At 34.7% G+C, this 22,681-nt stretch overlaps 1 protein-coding gene across 1 annotated transcript in view; it reads right to left on the reverse strand.

Moving 5' to 3' along the window:
* OTOG (otogelin) overlaps positions 1-22,681 on the reverse strand; it is a 99,250-nt gene that overhangs the window by 61,942 nt on the left and 14,627 nt on the right. Inside the window, exons 9-22 of the mRNA XM_070935098.1 lie at positions 22,388-22,494; positions 21,172-21,281; positions 19,903-20,028; positions 19,457-19,565; positions 16,649-16,695; positions 15,191-15,336; positions 12,027-12,159; positions 10,920-11,097; positions 9,382-9,506; positions 8,200-8,412; positions 7,109-7,274; positions 6,207-6,281; positions 5,010-5,050; positions 4,550-4,700 (exon numbers count right to left, since the gene is read on the reverse strand). Of these exons, the coding sequence (XP_070791199.1) occupies positions 4,550-4,700; positions 5,010-5,050; positions 6,207-6,281; positions 7,109-7,274; positions 8,200-8,412; positions 9,382-9,506; positions 10,920-11,097; positions 12,027-12,159; positions 15,191-15,336; positions 16,649-16,695; positions 19,457-19,565; positions 19,903-20,028; positions 21,172-21,281; positions 22,388-22,494 (1,727 nt within the window). The remainder of the gene's footprint in view (positions 1-4,549; positions 4,701-5,009; positions 5,051-6,206; positions 6,282-7,108; positions 7,275-8,199; positions 8,413-9,381; positions 9,507-10,919; positions 11,098-12,026; positions 12,160-15,190; positions 15,337-16,648; positions 16,696-19,456; positions 19,566-19,902; positions 20,029-21,171; positions 21,282-22,387; positions 22,495-22,681) is intronic.

Below are 22,681 nucleotides of genomic sequence, written 5' to 3' on the forward strand. Positions count from 1 at the left end.
GCGATTGCTGGTTGAGCAATTCTGGGAGTTGAAGTCCATAGATCTTAACCCTGGCTTAATGTAATAGTTCTATCGAGAAACACTGGCTTAATGTAACAGTTCTATCGCCAAACAAAAACAATTAAGAAGAAAATGTTTTCAACGAAGCAGAAAAATAGCTCTCACCTAGGATTCTCAGTAATAAAAAAATAAGTTTTCAGATATAAGATTTTTTCTTCTTCTAATATTTCTTAGAGAGCCATTTTTAAATATCCTCTTAATTCTGGAGGAAGAAACCCAAAAATATATTCAGTGATCATTTTGAAGCTGGTACTTGATCAGCAATACCGGAGCAATAAATACATCTTGCACTGCTTCGTATTTAATTAAACATTTTCAAGGAAAAAAAAAAGATATAGTGAGTCTTTCTCTTAATTTTAATTCATATTCCTCCTCCACAAAAAAATCTGAAGAAAAACATATAAATAAATGTGTGTATATGTGTATATGTACTGTATATGTATGCATATATTATTTTTATACACACACACACATATGTGTGTATATGTATGCATGTGTATATATGTTTTCTCAGGTTTTCGCGGGTGTTTGTATGTAGGTCTTTGGTTATTCGGGTCTTCTCCCACGTAAAATTGGAAGTGTCTTGGCGACGTTTCGACGAAGTCTCATTCGTCATCTTCAGGCTGGTGTTCTCGGCTTCGTGCTTCCAGGAGCAATGTGTATATATATATATATATATATATATATATATATATATATATATATATGTATGTATGTTTTCTGAGGTTGTATATGTGTATATATATATATATATATGTGTGTGTGTGTGTGTGTGTGTGTGTGTGTGTATACATACACACACACACATGTGTGTGTATGTGTTTGTATTCAATATATCAAATCCAAGAGGAAAGGGGAAAGGATGCAACATTTTGACAGGACTATTCTTTTCAATCAATCTTTTCAGAATTTCTTTGACTGTATTTACAGAAGTTACCTTCTATAAACTCAACATGAAAAAACAAAGCCTTTAACATAGCTGTTTTATTAAAGCATTTTTCTCCTTTCTCCTATTCTTCTGAAAGAAAAAAAATCAGTAACAACATCATAGTTTCTCTTAGGGTCTTATTTAAAACTTATTAAGACAGCCCTCCCACCTTTTCTAAGCTACAAAATTCCCACTGGTTTATACTACCAACAAAAGAGGCCGCATTCAGAAACAAAGAGCATCACTTTAGCCAGGCAAGACCAAAGTGCAAGTTTTATCTCTGAAATATAATCCTACATAAAACAAGTGCTAACAGCTTTCTCTTTTGAAAAGCCAGGCAGGCAGATTGATTGCAAGGATCTAAGAATTCATAAAAAAAGAAGATGCCATTCAGATGACAAATGAGTTCTTTTTACTATGAATGGCCATTATTCACAAATCAAAGTTTGATGTACAACTTACAGATAAAATTAGATGAAGGCATCCACTTATAAATACTATAATTTGACCAATATACTATTTAATTTTACAGTCACCTTAATCAGGTGCCTTACCATAAAATTTAAACAATAATCATAGCCTGGCACTATTCCTCCACCCAATGATAAATGCACTTAATTGTTGTTCACTTTAAAGAGTTATGAAATCCTAGAGGGAAAAAAACCCCACACCTATATTTATTACTGACGGCTATTTTCACTGTTCTAAATTAACTTTTACAGAACAGAATTACTACTTCATGAGTTTGGCTCTTGAGCTTCAGAAGTACAGACTCTAAGATGAAGAGTAAAGATTTCATTACAAATTATTTAGAAAAATCTCACATTTGTTGAGTTCTGGTATATGAAGGCACAATCACTAAATATAACGTGCCTATTGTACTTTTTCTGCTAATGTTACACTGAATGCAATCTATAAGTTTGAGGCTGTCTACTTGATATACTGTATGGATTTAAAAAACAAGACATTTCATTCTATAATAGATACTCCAGGGTACTTTAATACTATATTTCTAATATATGTGCACAATTTTGAATTATACCAGAATGGTATAATTCTGCCTATTTATTAAAAAATACACCAAAAATTATTCATTATTTCACTCCAACAATAACCTAAAAGGACTTTCAAAAACATGACTTCAAAATTAAATTCCTTCTATGCAATTATTCCCCTAATTCTCTCTGGCCATCAATAAGAGACATTCTTGGATTCCATTAAAATTATTTTTGTATGTGTGTTTGTGGGTAAATTACAAAGAGATGATTTTTTTGTCTTTTCTTTTTTTAGCAAATGTTCCAGGAATTTATTTAAGCTTCTTACAAGTTATTTGATCTGTTATGCCATCTGTTCGAGAAGATATTTTAAATTGAGGGAAAGAAAAACATTTAGAGCAAAACAGGCATACATACAGATTGCCACAGAGGATTCAATATTTCATTTTTAAATGAGTACTAGTGATGATTGCAATATTCAGAATTGAGAGTGGAGAGAGGAACTTAAGGTATCTTCTATCCTCAGAGTTATTTTAAACTTTGATAGAATGGAATGGAATGGAATGGAATGGAATGGAATGGAATGGAATAGAGTAGAGTAGAGTAGAGTAGAGTAGAGTAGAGTAGAGTAGAGTAGAGTAGAGTAGAGTAGAGTAGAGTAGAATAGAATAGAATAGAATAGAATAGAATAGAATAGAATAGAATAGAATTCTTTATTGGCCAAGTGTGATTGGACACACAAGGAATTTATCTTTGGTGTATATGCTTTCAGTGTACATAAGGAGAATAAAATACATTCATCAAGAATAAAAAGATACAACACTTAGTGATAGTCAAGGTTACTAATAAGCTATCGAATCGTACTAGGAAACAAATAAAAACAATATAAATTGAAAGATACAAGCAACATGGTTATAGTAATAAGTGGGCAGAGATAGATACTAGTAAGGAAGAGAAGAATAATAGTAATACAGTCTTAGTAAATTATTTGACAGTGTTGTGGGAATTAGTTGTTAAGCAGAGTGATGGCATTCGGGAAAAAACTGTCCTTGTGTCTAGTTATTCTGGAGTGCAGTGCCCTATAGCGTCGTTTTGAGGGTAGAAGTTGAAACAATTTATGTCCCGGATGTATGTAGATAGAACTTTGATTGTGCTGAAGTTTACCACAGTGCTTTATTACAGGACTACATAGCAGATGAGACTGCTGTTCTTTGTACTCCTTGAGGCAAAGGGTTTCCAAACTTGGCAACCTTAAGATTTGGGGACTTTAACTCCCAGAAGTTAAAGAACCAGGAATCCTGAAAACATAGTTTAACTGGTATTTTTCTGTTTTATCCAACCATGACATAGATGTGCTAACCATGACATAGATGTGATTTCTAAGAAGAAGCAGGATTCATTGAAAAACTACTGCTTTTCAATAGAAAAATAATGATGAACAAACATTAATGTTGTCATAAAAATCAGTGCTAATTATTGCCAGAAATAGCAGCTCAAGGGAGTGAAAGGAACATGTCTGGCACCTTGGTAGGATAAAACTGTATCTATGATTTTAATGAGTTTTTATTTTTAGACAGAGACGGAACATTAAATATAGATACTGACATTCATGGAGTACCCTGACTAATGGGAAGCATCATACAAAACACAAAATATATACTTCCTGCAGCACCAGATACAGTGTTTACTGATTTTGTGAATGTGTGAAAACCAATCTCTCTGTGCAGGGCTTGTAGATACAAACACATATTCTCTTCTCCCTTCTTTAGAACTACTACAAAGGTAGAAATTTCAGGACTTAAAATCATAATTTTCCAGCAAACTACTTTTAACAAAATATAACTCTGTGGTGAGTAGAAAAACATAAAGCTTCACCAGCGTAACCATATCCCAACATTAATGGGAAGGAAATATCTTGCTTTAAAGAGATAGCCATTGAAACTCAAAGGATGTGAAGGAATAAATATTAAGTATTGTAGATAGATATTTGTGCTGCTTAAACTTTGATTTGGTTATATTGCCTCGTGCTGTGGGGTCTATGACAATTCAACGTGGCCAACTTCCCATGGTTCGCTACAGCCAACTTGCCACAGCCAACTCACCATGGACAACTTGCCATGGTCAAGCCACCACAGGACAATTTGCTACAGGACAAGAGTTACAGTAATAACAAAAAAAAAATAGTGGAATAGAATCATTAAAGAAAGGTACAGAATGAAATGTAAATGACAAAAATTAAAATATTTTTTTATTTATTTTAAATAATTAAAGTTGGCTGTGGCGAATTCTCCTGCAGTGAGTTGGCTGTGGTGAGTTGGCCATGGCAAGTTGGCCATAGCAAGTTGTCCCATTCTGCGTGCTATGTTGTCTCAACGTAAGAAAGGTGAGAAATTGTAAGAAATTGTTCCTTAGATCTGGAACTGAATATGCTCATTAAAGGTTGTCAATTATTTAAAAGGGAATGGGAAATCATACATGAATTTGTATGCACTAAGTGCTGATGGAGTAGAAGCTATGTTGCATGATAAAAATAGACTAAATACCATCTGCATGTTTCTTTACTTACCCAGTGGGACACATGCATCCAGAAAAGCATGGAAGTTGTGCAGACATAGTAATATTTAGCAGCTGATTTTCACAAGTTCTCTCCCTGCCAAGTTCCATAGTTGGTGAATTGCTACAGTTAACATAGATTTGCTCTTCAGGGCAATTGTGATCTAGAAAAATACAACATAGATAATGTCATAGTCAATTTTCTATATTCCATAAATTTCTTCAATACAGAGCCCTAGCAGTAACATATTTTAAGAGGATTGCACAACTTTATAGTGATGGAGTATATGGCTATTACCTGTATCACTAACATATTTCTCACCAAAATCATAAATTGGTTTAGTCGCAATGGTACTTTCTTAAATTATTCCTGGTCCAGTTTCTTGCATATAGATTATACACAAGTATGCAAAAGACTAAGGTTTGGAGAAAAGTGATCTGGGTTAAATTTGTTTTTGTTTTACTTTACATACCAGTGTTGTCTTCACAGTTCATCATCCCATTTCTGCAATGGCTGTGGGAAAATTGCAATAAATAAATAAAAATAAAGACATTTTTTAAGAAGTTGAAAATCTAGCTTTCACAAACTTTTTCATCAGTCCAAATTTTATGTAAAGCCGAGGCAAAAATAGTTTTGTAAAATCAACAAATGATTCATGTGCCACGTTTTTCGGTTGTGGAACCAAACTCTTTTAGAGTGGCCATTTCTTTTTAATGTAATGCGACTTTCTTGCATGGTTGTCCTATTCATATATGTAACAAACAGTACTTGGTATATCCAAGCTGCCTTCTAAGCAGCCAAGCCATTACTTTTAGAGCTCCACAGATATTCAAATTGTACTTGATGTATTGGATGTGCTTCAACAACATTCCATGTTTTCACGTTTCTTTCATGTGTGTAGCACAACCAATGAAAGGTGTCCTGGTGCCATCATGTATTTATATTTATTTATTAGTTCAATTTATATGCCGCCCTTCTCCGGAGACTCAGGGCAGCTTACAGTGCATTAAGCAATAGCCTTCATACTTTTGTATATACCTGCTTAGTAAAAAATAGATGTTTATAAATGTATGTGAAAGGTTAAATTACTGGTTATTTTTATGATTAACAGCCAAATATCTATAAGATACACCCAAAAGTGTTCAGGAAGCAAAATCTTTGTTGTCCAACGTTATGTGTTAGAATAGAAGGCAATATTTAAACATAAAATGGATATCCTGAATGAACAAGATTTCTGAAAATATCTAGCATATTTGAATCATGACAGCACAATCAATAATAAAAGGAAGTTACAAAAAGTATTTGAGGAGGTAAAGAAGGAAGTGGCTGGATTGGGAAGATATTAGAGAACTAAACCTCCTTGGCAACCATCCTATCTCAGACTCCTACTACCAGTCATCCCAACCACCTTGTGATGAGAAATGGGGGGAGGGGAGAAGCTTAGCCTTTGGCAACATGGTGCCTCATATAAATCTCTTCTTTCTTTCTTTAATAAAAAGAAAAATAAATCACAGACAGAAAAAGTTTTCTGAAGAAAATTCAGCATCCAACCATATCCTGAAGGAGATGGCAGTTAAGAAATATGATAAATAAATAAATCCCAGTCAGTGGAAAATAAGACATATGTAAACTTTGATTGGAAACTATCTGAAATAGGGGAATAACTTACCACTTTCCAAAAGATGTGATTATATTTTCTCCAGGGGGGTAGTCAATACCATGAAAATAGCAAGGGCATTCATTTCTATAGTGAAAATGAAAGCAAGTACTGAATATTGGTATATAATTTATATGACTAGAAACATTAACTATTATAAAGCATTCCAACCAAGCATTATATATTAGAGTGCTTTACTAGCAAGTAAATCCTATGTACAGCCAAGTAAGATGAGTTACAGATATACAAATGATAGTACATAAGTACCATATGTACTTTTATTTTTAAAATGCTATTTTTTAAAAAAAGATAGAATGTAAACATTGTTCTCCCTATCAGAAATTATAATAAAATATGCTTCTGTCTTCACATAATCCAGAAAAAAAAGGATACAATGACTACAGACTTAGTCAAATCAAGTAAAGCTTAACTGCAGCATCCTGTTTGGAAAAATCAATCAATGTGTTTGCTATTTTTCCTACCTACAGAAATGATTTTTTGATGTAACTTAACTGGTATTCACTTCTAACCAATACAATTACTAGCTAATAAAATCCATGTTATGTTATCATAAAATAAATTATATTTGGGGAATATTTCATTAGAATTCTAGAAAAGATTTGTCTCCTGAGATAAATATAATTATTTATGACATTAATGGCCAAACTCTACTAATGCTGTTTGAAGCGGAAAGCAAGAAGAGTGAGGGACCACATTTCCAACTTGGTACAGTGCAGGATGTGGAATCATTACTGTCTGTTGTGCTCATCGTTGCTTTCTGTCCAATTACTCAATACATTAGAAATTTGTTTTTCAGGTCCATTTATGTGAAAGCTTGAAGATTTTTTCTGCTAATCACTTAGTTCTGAAAACATACAGTTATAAAGAAATATTATCAACATAATTCAACATACTGTGGCACACATCTGTCAGTTTTGATGTTCAGATACATTCCAGAGGGGCAGGTGCAGCCTTCGACACAGTCACCATCGCATGCCTCTGGCACGGAGAATGCTCGGCAGCTCCTACCACAGGTAGATACACAAGTACTGTATTCCTTTGTATCTTCACATGAAAGAGCTGCTCAAATGAGAAGAAGGAAACTTCTCATGTTACAAACCAAATGCACACACATTCACTGAATTACTAAATATTATGTATGCTTATTTAGAAGTTGGATCCAGCAAATTTTAGGTAAAGCACAGGACTTTAGCATAAGAAAGTGTTTCATTAGCAATGAATTATGCTGCTACATGAATTAAAATCTGCATGGTTTATTGCATTCAACATTCAGTGTAGATTTGAATCATTTTCTTATTTTTTTTCCCTCCTAGTTTTAGGGATGAGTACTGTACACTTGTTTAGATTTTACAGGGTGATTTCTGCATAGCTCTCATCTCAAAATAGCAAGAAATCATGCCTATATTTTCAGCAATTATGTTCCAATAATTGTTTGACAACAGAATTTGACAACAGCAGGTTCACATCTCAGAACAGCCTGATTCGGGAATGTTTTGTGATGAAATGTTTGGCCTAACCTTAATCTGGGAGACACAATAATGGGTTTGATAGCCACTTGTGGCCCTGAGAACTAAGCTTTCCCAGTCTTGCCATTATAAAAAGTCACCTCCAATACAGAGGCTTTTTTCTTATTTTAGGAGCAGAGCACTACATGATAAAACATCTTGCATTTACACAAGTCCCACACAACACTTCCAATCACTTTACAGATGAAGGAAGCCTTCATCTTCCTTGCACTCCGTGTTTGCCATACTGTGATATAATCAATGTAAGAAAGACAGGAAAGAAATCTTTAACTGCAACAATTCATAGAAGAGCTCTAGCATAATTTTCTATTGATGCCCACAACTGTATGGAAACAAGCAAAGACATTAAGTTCAGGTATTTTATCACTTCACAGGATTTAGCTCTGTCATGACATTCCGTCATGACAAAGCTAAATCCAAGGACAGTTGTTAAATTTGGATATTGAAAAATAACTTACCACATTCTGGGACACTACTCCGGAAATTGATCTCCACTCCAAATCTGTGGCACAGATGGGCATAATGGGAGAGAGCGGAACACATACAGATCTGCCCACATTTGCAGGTGTCTCTTCTACACTGTTCAAAATAGGGGAGAGGACTCAGATATGTATAGCATGGGGCAAAGAGTTCTTTGGTAATGATGCTGCAAGCTTCTGTTGCATAAGCAGCTGTCAAAGTAATAAATAGAAATAACCAGGTTTTAGTGTGGGATCCTTTAATTTAAAAGCATCGCAAAGCCTTTTTTAACCTGGGGAACAAAAATGTCTGTTTCAGCTTCTTTGATAAACAACACCATCACTGATGGAACTTGTAGACGCAAATTGTGCTGAATTTTTTTCAAGAACACTTGAATTGCAATCACTATAAATATTTTCTCCTTCTGTTCTTCATACAGACCATTCTTTATTCATATTTAGAGCACTGTGGGAATCATACTAGACATATTGCAGAGATATAAGCTACCTCTATCAGATGATCATTTATAAGGAATGCTGAGAATTCTTTTTGAGCAATATCTGAAGGGCTGCAAGTTCCCTATACATTAGGATGACCTGCTTCAACAATTAATCACTGAATGGCTGAACTTACTGTTATTTCACATAAAAATACTAATAATATTGCAATTCAAATAGTATTACAAAAATGTAACCTCTAAACCTCTATTGTTTTGCTGGAGCTACAACAAGGAAAGAATTTACTCAGGAACCTAAAGTGCAAGGCGTTTTGCAATTATTATTTTTATTTTCAAAGTACAGTACTTTTTAATGATTTTGGGCAATTTAGAATTCATTTATCTAGCTTACTCATAGAAGGAAATAAACTATTCAAGGCCTGAATTACAACAACACCGAATGCAACAGAAATTAAAAATAAATGGTGATTGTACCTTTTAAAGAAATATCCATAGTGCTACATAGAGCACCATGAGCAGAGCATTAGAAACTGTCATTTTGTTCTTATAAGGATATTGTGTTAACATATATATTTGGGCCTGGGTTATCTTAAATATTTTGTTAACACGTGTGATTGAGTTTAAGGATTAAGTGCCTGCATACAAACATCACAGTTTCAGAAGCTCAAAATGAACCCTAAACATTAAACATTTTCTCATTATTACTCTCCATAGACATACTCACCTGCTTGTAAATGAACATCACATGGATCTATTGATGTACTGTCATACCCAGGACTACAGGATGATGATGTTTTCCAGGAATTTCCAAAAAGCTGAGGTGTAGTTTCTGGCACTCCAACTGGAGATCTTTTTTTTATTGATTTTTAGCAAATAATTGGTTTTGAAAATAAGCAGTAACATCAATTAAAAACACATACTTCAATTATTGGATGCATACAGTGACATTAATAGAGTTGACTATTGTGTGATCCTGGTATCAGGAATCTATAAAACTCCTTATTATAAAACATTATATAATGTTTTATATTTTAAAAGTACATCCCTACAAAAATACTACTTAACAAGTTAAACAATATATCCTCTGCATTGAGTTTGCGTGCAAAAATATTTCATTTTATTAAAAGTTAGGCGATCCAATTATAACTAAGTGTGACCTTTCTAAATTTAAATCGAAGGAATTGAAAAATACTAATGTAGCCATTGCTCTAAACAAGTGTTTTTCAACCTTGGCGGCTTTAAGATGCATGGACAGAATTCTCCATGCAGGATGGGGATTACTCAAAGTTGAAGTCTATGCATCTTAAAGTTCATAAGGTTCAGAAACACCACTCAAAACTATTTAGAACAAGTTTTTCAAACTATGTTCCAATAATCCTAGCATTCTAGTATTCTATGAAAACTTGATGAAGTTCTGTTAGAGAAAAAGTTCACTGAAATGCAGCCAATTTGCTGTCACCAGAGTTTTGTCTCTTAATCAGAAATTGAGAGATTTGGCGGGGAGGGGGAACTAACAAGTTTTGTTACCTGAACATTTGAAACTCTTGATCTGGAGGTTACCAAAACAAAAAAAGTTCTGTATTTGAAGAGGTGAGTCAAATATTTAGAAATGTTCAGAACTCTGTATATGAACAATGTCCCAAATATTTAGAATTAAGGAAAAAAGCCACGTGTAGGACCCTTCTTCATTGCAACAGACTGCATGATAGATTTGCCAAATTATTGCTGACAATGACAAAGTATGAGCTAAGTATATAAATGAGCTAAGTATATAAATTCAAATATAAATAAATAAAAATAAATAAAAGTAATGCCTGCCATCTGTGAGTTGGGGAACTGTTTCACCTTACCTGCAAAACAATTATTAACTATGTTGCTGTAACATAGTGGTGTATTAACCATTAAGCAGACTAAGACATGCTTAGGACACCAGGCCCAAAGGGGGCACCACAAAGCTAAGAAAGAAAAAAAAAACCAATGAAGATTTGTAAAAAAAAAAAAAAAAAAAAAGTAATAATAAGGGGGCACCAAGATTTGTCAGGGCTTAGGGCACCAGTAAGCCTTAAAAGCACCATTTTAACTTTCTTGTCACCCAAGACCACCACCCAAAATCACTTCAAATGGGTTGCTTACAAATGTGACTATTTCCTTTCTTCTAATAATGATTGAATGACAATCAATATTTTTCTACTTATTAAAAAACTGCACTGGTTAAAAACTTTTTTTAGTATTTATGAAAATGTATTTCTAGATTGTACATACAAAAAATCATCCTGAGTATTTCCATTGAAAGTTCCACAGAGGCCAACTGTGTCATCTTTCCATTGAGCATCAGCTTCAAGATAGAGTCTTAAACCTTTCCAGTCATAAAGTATTTGTAATCCAATGTATGATTTAATTTGTAAAAATACAGAGGAAAGTTTCCTAATTTCAAAGGAATCTAAAAGACAAAAATAGAAGATATGTCAATAGTAACCTCAAATATTGTTGAAATGCTCATTTTATTTTACCCTTTGCTTAAAGCTTGTTAGAGATGGATCTCCACAGACTCCACATTTCAGAAAGTTTAACCTAATTCAAGTTTACACAGACTCTAAATTCATTTCCAAATGGATGGCACTGATTGTTCATGATAATGATGGCCTTAAAGCTAAATCTTGGATGCTTCTTCAAATATTTTACATCATGATAAAGATGAAGGGATGGAATCATGTACTGTAGGACTGACATTACAGTATTTATGTTGAAGGTATATAGAACGCTTCCAAAAATAATTCATTTTACACAAGCTCCTTCAGATTTGAGCTGAAGCCACTTCCTCCACCAGTAAAAATGGAATCTTCCATTTGCAGTTCTTAGCTGGGATACAAACAAGGGAATGTAATATAGACTTGAATATAAAACCTTGTAATAAATCCTTGAATATAAAACCACATAAAATATAATCCATCCTTTAAAATAGAGAGGCAACAGCTAACCTAACCATTGCTGAGAAAATAAATGACATGGAATGAATTATCATAATACTTGCAGATAAGGCCATGCATGGTTAACTGAACCCAGTTTGGGTAATGAATTTTGGAACCTAAAATTCTCAGCTTATTTGTGAGTATATACAGTATCTTTTTCTATCTTAATGATGGTCTATTACTGACTTCTTCTGCTGCAATATAGTGGTCAATTTCTTCACTTCTCATCCCTGATTCCGGCCAAATAGAGAATTTAGCATAAAAATAGAAAGAAGTGATCTAAATTGCACCAAACAGAGAACCATGAAACCTATGACTTCCATAGCAAACAACATATAACTAAAATTATAACATGTCCATATTTGTAATGTTATTTTTATTACAATTTGTTCTAACTTACCATCAATATATGGAAGATTAACTTTATATTGATCATGTACCAAAACATCTCCTGAATGGGTCAGAGTTACTTGCCTCCTAAAATCTTGACTGAAAATAAGACTGATTGATTGGATACATGTTCCATCATGATTCTAGAAAGATGATGAAAACAAACAATGCCTTAAAATAAAATTGAATTTATAGATAATAAAAAGCATTAGAACCACATTAGGAAAAAAAAAACCCTGTCAATCAGTACAGCTCTTGAAGCAAAAGTGTTTCATGAGCAGGCCAAGGCAAACCTAGCACTGCTTGTGCTGCTACATTCTACGCCAGTTGAAGCTGCTGAGGAGTCTTCAAGGCATTGCCATGTAGAACACATTCCAATAGCTGAACCATGAGGTGACAAGAGTGTGAATTAATCCTTAGAGGGCTTCCTGATCCACAAAGAAGTGCAACTAGTATGTCAGATTGTACTGCGCTAAGGCCCACTTGACCAGAGCTGCCACCCGTTCTTTGAACAGGACCTATGAGTCTACGAGGACCCCTAGATTCCACATCACTCCTGAATGGGGAAATACAAACCTAGAATAAGGCTTGCATGCCTGGGGTAAATAAGGCCAGTCAGAAGAGTCATAGGCCACCAGCAAATTCTCTCCTTAATAAACATGGGAATCTGATATCAGTGTTATACTTAGTTATAAAGGTTGCTGTCATGTCAAAATAATGTTTGAGTAATTCAAAACAAGCCATGAATGCAATAATGAACATACTGTAGCATTACTGAGAACTATGGAGTACTTTCTAGATGCAAATACCTTAACTATAAAATAATTCTAGCCATGTTAACCAACAAAACACAAAAAGCTTCACTTCCTTTTTTTCTCCTCAGGTTTAGAAAATTTATGAAATTTGTACATCCGAACTTGCTTTTTAGATTTCCTGGCAATGTACTTTTACAAATTAATTTAATTTCAAAAAAATATTTTATGAGTAAATATTTTACTCTATGCAAGGATTGGAATCATTTTGACTTCTCTTTTTCAAACAACAATCTCTAGTTGAAATTATGCTCTTATTAAGTTTTTTTAAAGTATCATTTTTCGTAAATAACTCGAAGCCAAATATTTGAAATTACAGCTTGTTTTAGCTTTCACAATTCAGCATGTTGAGTTTCTATTGTAAAAACTCCTTTTTCCTAGAATAATTTAAGCTACCTCAAGTAATTACTGCCTCCAGATCTTATCATTCCATTTTTATACCTTTCTGGTCAACTAGTTAGAAAGTGGTGATAGACATGCTTCACTGGAAGACAGTCTGCTTTATTACATATCCTCAATCTGAAATACAGAGTCAAATGATGAAAGGAAATCACTGTAGACCCAAATAGTTTTATCTGGAAATCACATGACAGTCTATGAAACACTTTAAAACTGTTCAATAAAAAGTGGAATCTAAGAAACTAGATGAGCATAAAGGAGCAGCACAATATGATTAAACCATCCACCTCAAGTAAATAAGAGAAGCTAAATGAAAACCAATACTATCAAAACCTAACGAGAAGAAAGACGTGTTCTGTTTCATTTTTTGAAGTCAAGATAATTCCGCTGTTTTATTTTGAGGAACAGGCTTGACATTTCAAATGTTTAAAGTGGGAAGGAGAAATGGATTCTACCACACCATTGTGTTGCTGGTTCTGTTACCAATAAATGCAGTATAAATTTTCTGGTTCTCCTGACAATAAGGGATTTCTCAGGGCTATATTTTAAAGTAGGGGTCCCCAACCCCCGGTCTCTGAATTAGCACTGGGCCGCGGCATGCTGGAAACCAGGCCACACAATTAAGCAAAGCCCCATCTGCAGCATGTGAAACCATGACCCTTCTGGTCTGCAGAAAAACCTCTCTCCATGGAACCAGTTCTTGGTGCCGAAAAGGTTAGGGGCCGCTGCTTTAAAGTATTTTTACGACGTTGGGAGGGGAGGTCCATATTACCTATTCTTATACTATTTTGCTTCTTCATAGGCCACTTCCAGGTACTATGATCTATGGCAGCCACTGCTAGTATTGCTATTCTCTTGCATAGAGAGAGCCTGCTCATTATTGTTTTTCCCCATTTCACTCTGCATCTTTTTTTCTTCATAGGTGATCTCTCAGCTGAGCTTGTTTCAGACATGTGTTTCGCACTCCTTTATTATTTGAGTTATTTATCAAATTTTTATGCCACTCATCTTGTGATTCAAGGCAACACTGAGCAGATATCCATATCTGCAACCTGACAACATACAGTAGCAGCCAAAATTGTGGAAACCTTTTGGGAAAAGTGTATTTTTGAGGTTCGATGGCTAATAACACCACATTTTTTGGAGTTTCAAGATAATCATACTCCACTGCTGGAATGGCCTGGGAATAGCCCAGACCTTAACCCAATTTAAAATCTATGGAGCTGATTAAAGAAACTTGTTAATCAGAAGCGACCCAGCAATAAAACCCAGTTAATAGAAGTAAACATTCATTCTTGGTTTCATATTATAACAGCTGAAGAACTAAAAGACTTGGTTCAATCCATGGGAAGACGTTGTAAGGCCGTAATTCATGCTAAAGGTTACCCAACTAAGTATTAACTGATGTGATAATTTTTGTATATCTCATTTTTTCTACTTGTTTTACATTTCTTCTTTATACTGTAACTGCAAATTAATAGCAAATTCTTCATAAAGGTTATTGCATTACATTCTTGATTAAATTATCTTTCCATTGATATATAATTTTATGGTACTACTCCAAAAAAACCTGGTGTTACTAGCTAGTTTTAGAAAATAAATTTTTCCCTAAAGGTTTCCACAATTTTGGCCACTACTGTAATCAGCAGCTAAAACTATTTTAAATACCTGCCTCTACTTGCTTACTCCTGCCTTCCAGGCTAAGAAGGGCAAATAGTATTTATTTTTCCCACTAGCAAGTGATGTTTGGTAGAAGGTAAACCGAAGTCAGAAAAATCCACCACTTCTTTCTTTAATTTGTCCTGCATTAAATCCATATGGCATGCCATGCCTGTGTCTTTAGAATGGAACCTCTGTATTGGATCCAAAGATCAACACTCAATCAGAAAGCAGCAAGAGATGTATTTCTCAGAAAGATGACTTAATTTTTAAGCCATCAACATGCTTGCTTTTATCAGCTCACCTGTCCACAAGGAGCATTTTGTAGAGTCACAGCAAATTTGTCAGATACACGACTTTTTGCCAAGATATACTGGCAGGGTGCCTGAAAAGTAAACTTGCGCCCATCAAATGTCATGAAGTGAATATCTCCTGAAACTGAGCACTGAGCTGGCAACAAAGAAAGAAAAAAAAAGAATTTTTTTCCCCAATATGCTACAAGAATGTTTTGTGATGTTGTATTTGATATTAAATGCTGAATGATATCAAGACAACCATACAAGGATTACAAAGATAAATAAAACAACTGTCTTGCTTATGATACAGCTCTTTCATCTTTTTTAAAATGATTATTTCCTTTAAGATCCTGTTTCAGGGTCATAGCACACATTTGAAGAGATCTCATCCTCCCTCACCTGGCCTAAGAAATAAATATACAAAAAAGCAATTGTCTATTCCTATTTATTATATGAGTAAAATAAACCTTAAGGAACCAGTTTGGTGCAGTGATGAAAAATGAGGTAAAAGTGAGAAGAAGGCTATGAGTTCTAATTCCCACTTAGGCACAAAGGCTGCTGGGTGACTTTAGGCCAGTCACTCTCTCTCAGCCCTAGGAAAGAGGCAATGGCAAACCATTTTTGAAAAACTTGCCAAGAAAACTGCAGGGGCTTGTCCAAACAATCTGAGATGATTGAATGAAAGAATACATACATGTGTACATATTATTTTTATGCTGAATTTCTATGTGGGAGATATTCATAGTTCACTACCCTGTTTCCCCCAAAATAAGACATCCCCTGATAATAAGCCCAATCGGGCTTTTGAGTGCATGGCAATAAGGCCAAGTACTTATGGTATTTCAGGGTTCAAAAAAAATATAAGACGTGGTCTTATTTTCGGGGAAACACAGTATTTAATCTGTGTGAAAGATATCTATGTCCAGATTTTTAATAGAGTGTTGGATCTTCTTTTAGGGGAATGATCTAAGCCCATTCCTTGGCAGTTTTCCAGAATTAAAGTATTAAATTGAAGGGATTTTTTAAAAATCCACAGCACAATTATGGCACCAAGTGAACGCTCATAGAAGTTGAGGGGACAGAATATGACTTATATTTGGAAAATGAGGCATTAAGAAATAATGCACAAAGAAAAGGTTAAATAGGTTTTAAAAGGCTTGATTGGTTTGCTTTTAAGTTGGAAGATCTGACTATGGGTATTCTATAACATTGGGCTCTGCATATTCTCACTGAGCAATGAAATGAATGGTACATGGTACATGAAATGAACAGAAATTGAGTGGAGCTAAACTGCAGACTTAGACATTATGCTCATAAGTAGAGAGCTACAGCTTATAAAAGACAAAAAGTCAGAAACAAATACTAATTTACAATAATAGGGTGACAGCTGAGAAAACCTGCAAAAATGTTGCCACTAATATTCCAAGCTAGAAAGGTTTCTATGAATTATCGAAAAATTGATGTACCTGGACAAGTAAGATTAGTGCAAATCCATTTTCCTCCAGAACATGTACTGAAAGAGAAACAGAATTGAGAATTGAGAAAGTACCCATTGTATAACACTAAACTATATACTGAAAGCCTCATATACTGAATTATATTTATGGCTCCATATTGAATTGAGTCATAAAACATCAGAAACCAAAGCTGAACCAGGATTTCTGATTGAGTTTATGCTATAAATCTCAGAAAATAATTTTACACTAGGGAAACACTAATGGAAATAAATAGATCTTTTCATATTCACCAAATATATTGTGGTATCTATGGATTCCTTGTTTGCAATCTGATTAAAGGAGGAAGTTACACATGCTTGGGACAAGAACAAGAATGAATTTCTTTTGTCACAAAGTGTTCAAAATAAAGCATATTACATCATAGATATGTTAATATGTTTTTTTTTAATGAGAGATAAAGTTTCTTTCAAAGACTATTCTTCGAGTGTGCAATCTAGGCATCAAACACAATAACAATATAAATAACAAATCATGATATTTAGATAAATATATAGATATAAGAAAAGTACAATTTTAAATTCATGCATATAGAATACAATTATTTATAACATAATCTACCAAGCAATCTTAAACATTTCCACAGCAGACCCTACAGTCTGTAAAAACTCACTTTTTATGTTTGCAACATAAAAATGCTCAGCACTGGTGATTTTGTGTAGTGTATCTTATTAAAAATTAAAAAGCAACCCATAGAATTAACTGAGACAATTGGTGGGATTACCAATCTTGTTCCTGGTTCTGAAGCACTCTTGCATTTTTTTTCTATACTCAGAGATGTGGCTGCTTCTCTTCTGTTCATAATAATAAATTCAACAACATTCTCTTAGATGAAAGAGAATTGTTGTGATCCGCCAGCAGCCTGCAGACCTGGCAGTGGAGTTGGACAGCGATGAGGCTGAGGAAAAACATGGGCCAGTCCTGGAGGCTGGGGAAGGCTCGGATGAGGGCTCTGCATCGGAGGCATGGATGGGGCCAGGGCCATCAGGGAGTGAGGTGCGGACTCCAGAGTCTCCAGAGGCTGATAGTAGTGAGGCAGAGGAACAGGAGGAGCCTGTTCCTAATGCATGCATGAGAAGAGCTGCCAGAAGGCAAGAGCAGCTCAAGCAAAGAGGACAACTCGGGAGTAAGGCCAAGAGATGATTGGCCCCTCCCATAAGGCTTAAAACAGACCAGCAACAGCATTTGGGCTTTGCCGAAAAGCAACGTTGGTAGCTTCATCTTCTTCATCTACGTCTTGATTTATTTTTATTTATTTATTTTTATTAATTTTTTATTTAATTAAAAATAGACAAACAAAAACATACATACATACATACAAAACACAACCTAAACAAGTTATACATTTAAATCAAATCTTACAACTTGAGCCTTAAGAAAAAAGAAAGTTACTTCGGTATTCTATATTTCTCTCTATATATATCTACATCATTCATTATATAACGATATTTTAAGATCATTTCTTGATTATTGTTTCCTTAGTTGGTATTCCCTTTTTATCCTACTAATTTTAAAGGTCTTGTATTTATTTTTGTATCTGTGACTTCTGAATGTTTGCCAAGAAAGGCCTTTGGCAGTTTGCCTAATTGGATAAAGGTTTGCGATAGGACTGAGGAATTTGCATTGGGAGGAATTTGCTTTAATTTAGTTGAAAGACGCTGGGAATGAAGTAATTCTCAACTATTCGAATAAAGTTTGTTTGTTTTTTCACTGTCTGATTTTCCTACTACTTACTTGGGCCTGTCTCACAACAAGAATATCCAAATGACCCTATGCTTTACGATACATTCTTAGCAGGGGTGAAATGCTCTGAAGTCTGCTACCGGTTCACTTCACTACCAATTCGCTTCATGCGCGCATGGGCGGTACGTGCCAAATGCGTGGTGTGCGCCAAATGCATGGTGCATGCCAAATGTGTGGTGCATGCCAAATGCGTGGTGCACACCAAATGCGCAGTGCGCACCAAACATGCACTTCACATCACAGGGGCTACCGCACAGCGCTGAAAAAGGAATTTTTTGAATTAAGAAGCCTTTTCTGAATCTGCAAAGGTAAGTAGAACAGCGGGGGGGGAACAGCTGCTCCGCGTGATTTAGATTCACTAGAAAGCATGATTTTCTGCTTTCTAGCAAATATAAATCATGCGGCACAGCTAATCCTCAGAAATACCGGTTCGCCAGAACTGGTAGCATTTTTTTTACTACCGGTTCTGGAGAACCGGTCCAAACTGGTAGCATTTCACCCCTGATTCTTAGTATGTATCTATATACTAAGGATCTTGACTTCTATGGAATTCAAAAACTTTCTACATTCTTGAAAGGAGAATGTGCCACTTAGTGAGCTTCGTATGTTTCTATACAAAGGTCTGCAAGTGCCATCATTTCAAAAGTGGAGGCATTCCATTTTGGCTTCTTAAAATACTTTTTTTTTTTTTTTGTAAAGAAAACAATTAAGGAAATGGAAGCACAATACAGGAAAGTTACTTTAAGATGCAGGGAAAAGCATCCCTGGTTTTGTTATGTACCATGTTATAAACTTTATGTTCTAGCTTTTCCCAAAGAGAATAATTTTTTGAGAGTCAGGGTAAGCTAAAATTTCCAATGCTCTGGAATTTTGCTAAATGTTTATGGGAAGAAACTCCCTTACCTTGGAAATGTAATTTACAACCCATATGACTTTAACAACTATTTGTGCAACAGTAATATATTTCATTGAATGAAGTTAGCAAAACATGCATAAAATTTTTAGGAAGTTATTTACCAGTTATTGCATTCCTCTTGAACAACTGCACCAGTTCTGTGGATAGTTCCATGGTAATCACAAGGGCAGTCAATTGGCCTCACACATAATCTGTCTTCATAAATAAGGCCTAGAATGTATATTCAATAGTAGGCAGAAAATTATCAAATCATGTGATTGGTAACAACATATTTTTGACTGCATAGTATTTTTAAACATTCCTTCACAATGCACAATATTATAATTTAGCACTAAGGTTCTTCAAAATGTTTTAAATATGAACAATTTCAAACACACCAGGGCATTGGATTATTCCTAGAATTTTCTTAGGTTGATTTCATCTATCCCCATAACAATTTACAATTTCACTAACAACATTAACTTGGGTGGCAAGCTCTTGAAATATAGCTTTTTAGCTATTCTGCTGTAGATTTACAAGAATGCCACCCACGCAATAGCCATATTACCATCTGGGCAATAGCATCCATCAACACAGGGAAGTTCACTGTCAACACAGTGAGTTTTTTGGCGACAGGAAAATGGGCAACAGTCAATGCATTCATTGTAGACAAGATGCTCCTCGCATTTAACAACTGCAAAACAGAAGACATAGGGAATGTTACCTGATTTATGCGATTGTTTCACTTTAATTTAAGAAAAGTGTTCTGTTCAAAGGTTTATGCCTCTATAAATCCATTAAGGCTTTAATGTCTCTTGAGATTTTTTTTTAATATTGAATGCATTTTGGGTTTTAAAAATGATATGTTATTTTCCTTTTCCATCCCTGCAACCAATCATAGATGTAGATTTTATTTTGTATCTAAAATGCTTTCCAAAATTACAGGTGAACCAAATATAAAGTCATCTGCCTAACATTTGAAACAATGTCTGCAAGATACTACAGACTTGTGCAAAAATAAGTCCATAAGACTTTTCTTTTCTCACTGCCCTCATTTTGGTGCACAACACACAGTAGTTGTATCTTCCTTCTATGTGCCTCCCATAATCCCAAAATTTAAATTATTTGTAATCTTAAAGTCTGGGCGTGCAAGAAGAAGGATTGTTGAATGGAGCTAAGGATAATAGATACAAGAATTTCACTTTCCCAGATGTCCTTGTGCACTGCTTCTGGGCAGCTGATATGATGGGAGGAATAGATAAGATATATATGATATATAAGCACTGAATACTTTAGCAGAACATTGATTTCCTACTTTTGGGGGGAATGAAAATCATTCAATTCTGAGCAGCTCAAGGTTGATCAGCCTTCCATCTTTTCCAAGGTCGGTAAAATGAGGACCCAGATTGTTGGGGGCAATATATTGACTCTTTAAACTGCTTAGACAGGGTTGTAAAGCACTATGAAATGATATATAGGTCTAAGTGCTATTGCTATTATGAGACAGGATCAATGTCTTATTCCTAACTTGATATTATATTATGAAATATTGTATAAACTTTCTGATCTGGTATACAAATTTTATTTATTTCTCTATTATAACAATACATGCAGAAATGTGGTTCTCGCTGGTTTTGTATGCTACTAACTTATCTAATCATTACCATTCTCTGTTAGTAAATGTAGCAATTTAAAAGTCAGGATTGAAATATTATAAACTTAGTGAAAGCTGAACTGATTAAGAATATGAAAACAAATTGTGCGGGTGGGGCGGGGGAGAAAAACATAGGAAACTATACAGAGACTGGAAAATATTCTGAAAACCTTCATTGCCTACCACATTGCTCAAAATGAGCCCGCCATTCATGGAGTGGTTTTCCTGCTTGAGCACAAGTCCTTGCATATTCGGTTAATGCACGACACCAAGTGGTATTATCAATGCCTGACCTTAAAAACATTACAATTAACATAACATCACTATCTCTATTTTTATACAAGAGCAGTATGGTAATATTAATAATATTGTTATTAACAATCCAGAGATATTATTAATAATAGTATGCATTATTTTATTATTATTTTGAGCAATGCACAAAATGAAAACAATAGATTATAAAAGCAATGTTGGAGTGTTTTGGGAAAGATATTCAGAATAATTCACAACACCTAAATTTAGATAAAGTGGCTTTAAAAATAAAGGTAAAGATTTCCCCTATCCAATCGTGTCTGACTCCAGGGCAGTGCTCATCTCCTTTTCTTAGCCAAGAGAGCCAGCATTATCCAAAGACCCTTTCTGTGGTCATGCATGACTATTCACCAAGGTTCACGGAACACTGTTATCTTCCCACCAAAGTGGTACCTATTTATCTACTCGCATTTGCATGCTTTTGAACTGCTAGGTTGGCAGGAGATAAAGCGAGTAATGGGAGCTCGCCCCATCACATGACGCTCGCATCTCGAACTCAAGCTGACAAGCTCAGCATCTTTAAATACTGAGCCACAGCCCTCTGCATGCGGCTTTAAGAAAATAAAATTAAAATAGATTAATCTAAATTCACAGTTCAAAATGGCACACTAAACTGCAGGTAACTTAAAACAGAAATGTCAGATCTGGTCTGAAATAAAACTTAGAGACAAAGGTGTGAGTACCAACTACTTTTGGAAGCTTAAGCTCATTATTATAGAACTAAACCATGATTTAATTTTAAATCAGTATGTAATTAGATAACAAGAATTCAAAATACATAAATTTAGATCAACAATTGTATCAATTTGTTTCATTTTCACTCAATGTACAAATGAATACCACTCTACAACAACTGGAAAAGAACCAGGTGGGAATTAAATACTTGGCCAAGATGAATCCTGCTAATGTATACATACTATGTCATCTTGAACTTGTTGAGAACTTGCTCCTAGACATCATAATGATGTGTGAGATAGTATAAGAACTGGAGATAATAATATAATAAATAGACCCATGTGCATTCATGAGCTTTTTTGGATCTTAGCTACCCAATCCTAACTCTGGACTTCAAAAAATGGATACTTACATGCATAAATCATTCGTGCAACTAGCCATGAAAGGAAACGGGCTCACAAATTCATGACATTCTTTAAATGGGGACCAGAGCAATACACTGCATAATGTGTATGTCCTCTGAAAAGAGGGGGGAAAAAATAGAGAAAAGTTGTTTTAAACAGTACCAAAATAAAAAGCAACTCGGGAAGTTCAGACTGCCCTGGGAGCTGTTGATACAGTTTTATAGAGGAATTACTGAGCTTGTCGTTTGTACCTCTGTAACTGTCTGGTTTGATATCGCAACCAAACAGGACAGGTACTGACT

The sequence above is a fragment of the Pituophis catenifer genome, unplaced genomic scaffold (assembly GCF_029215685.1).
Source record: "Pituophis catenifer annectens isolate HBS135680 unplaced genomic scaffold, rPitCat1.0.hap2 SCAF_1, whole genome shotgun sequence".
Classification (NCBI taxonomy): Eukaryota; Metazoa; Chordata; class Lepidosauria; order Squamata; family Colubridae; genus Pituophis; species Pituophis catenifer.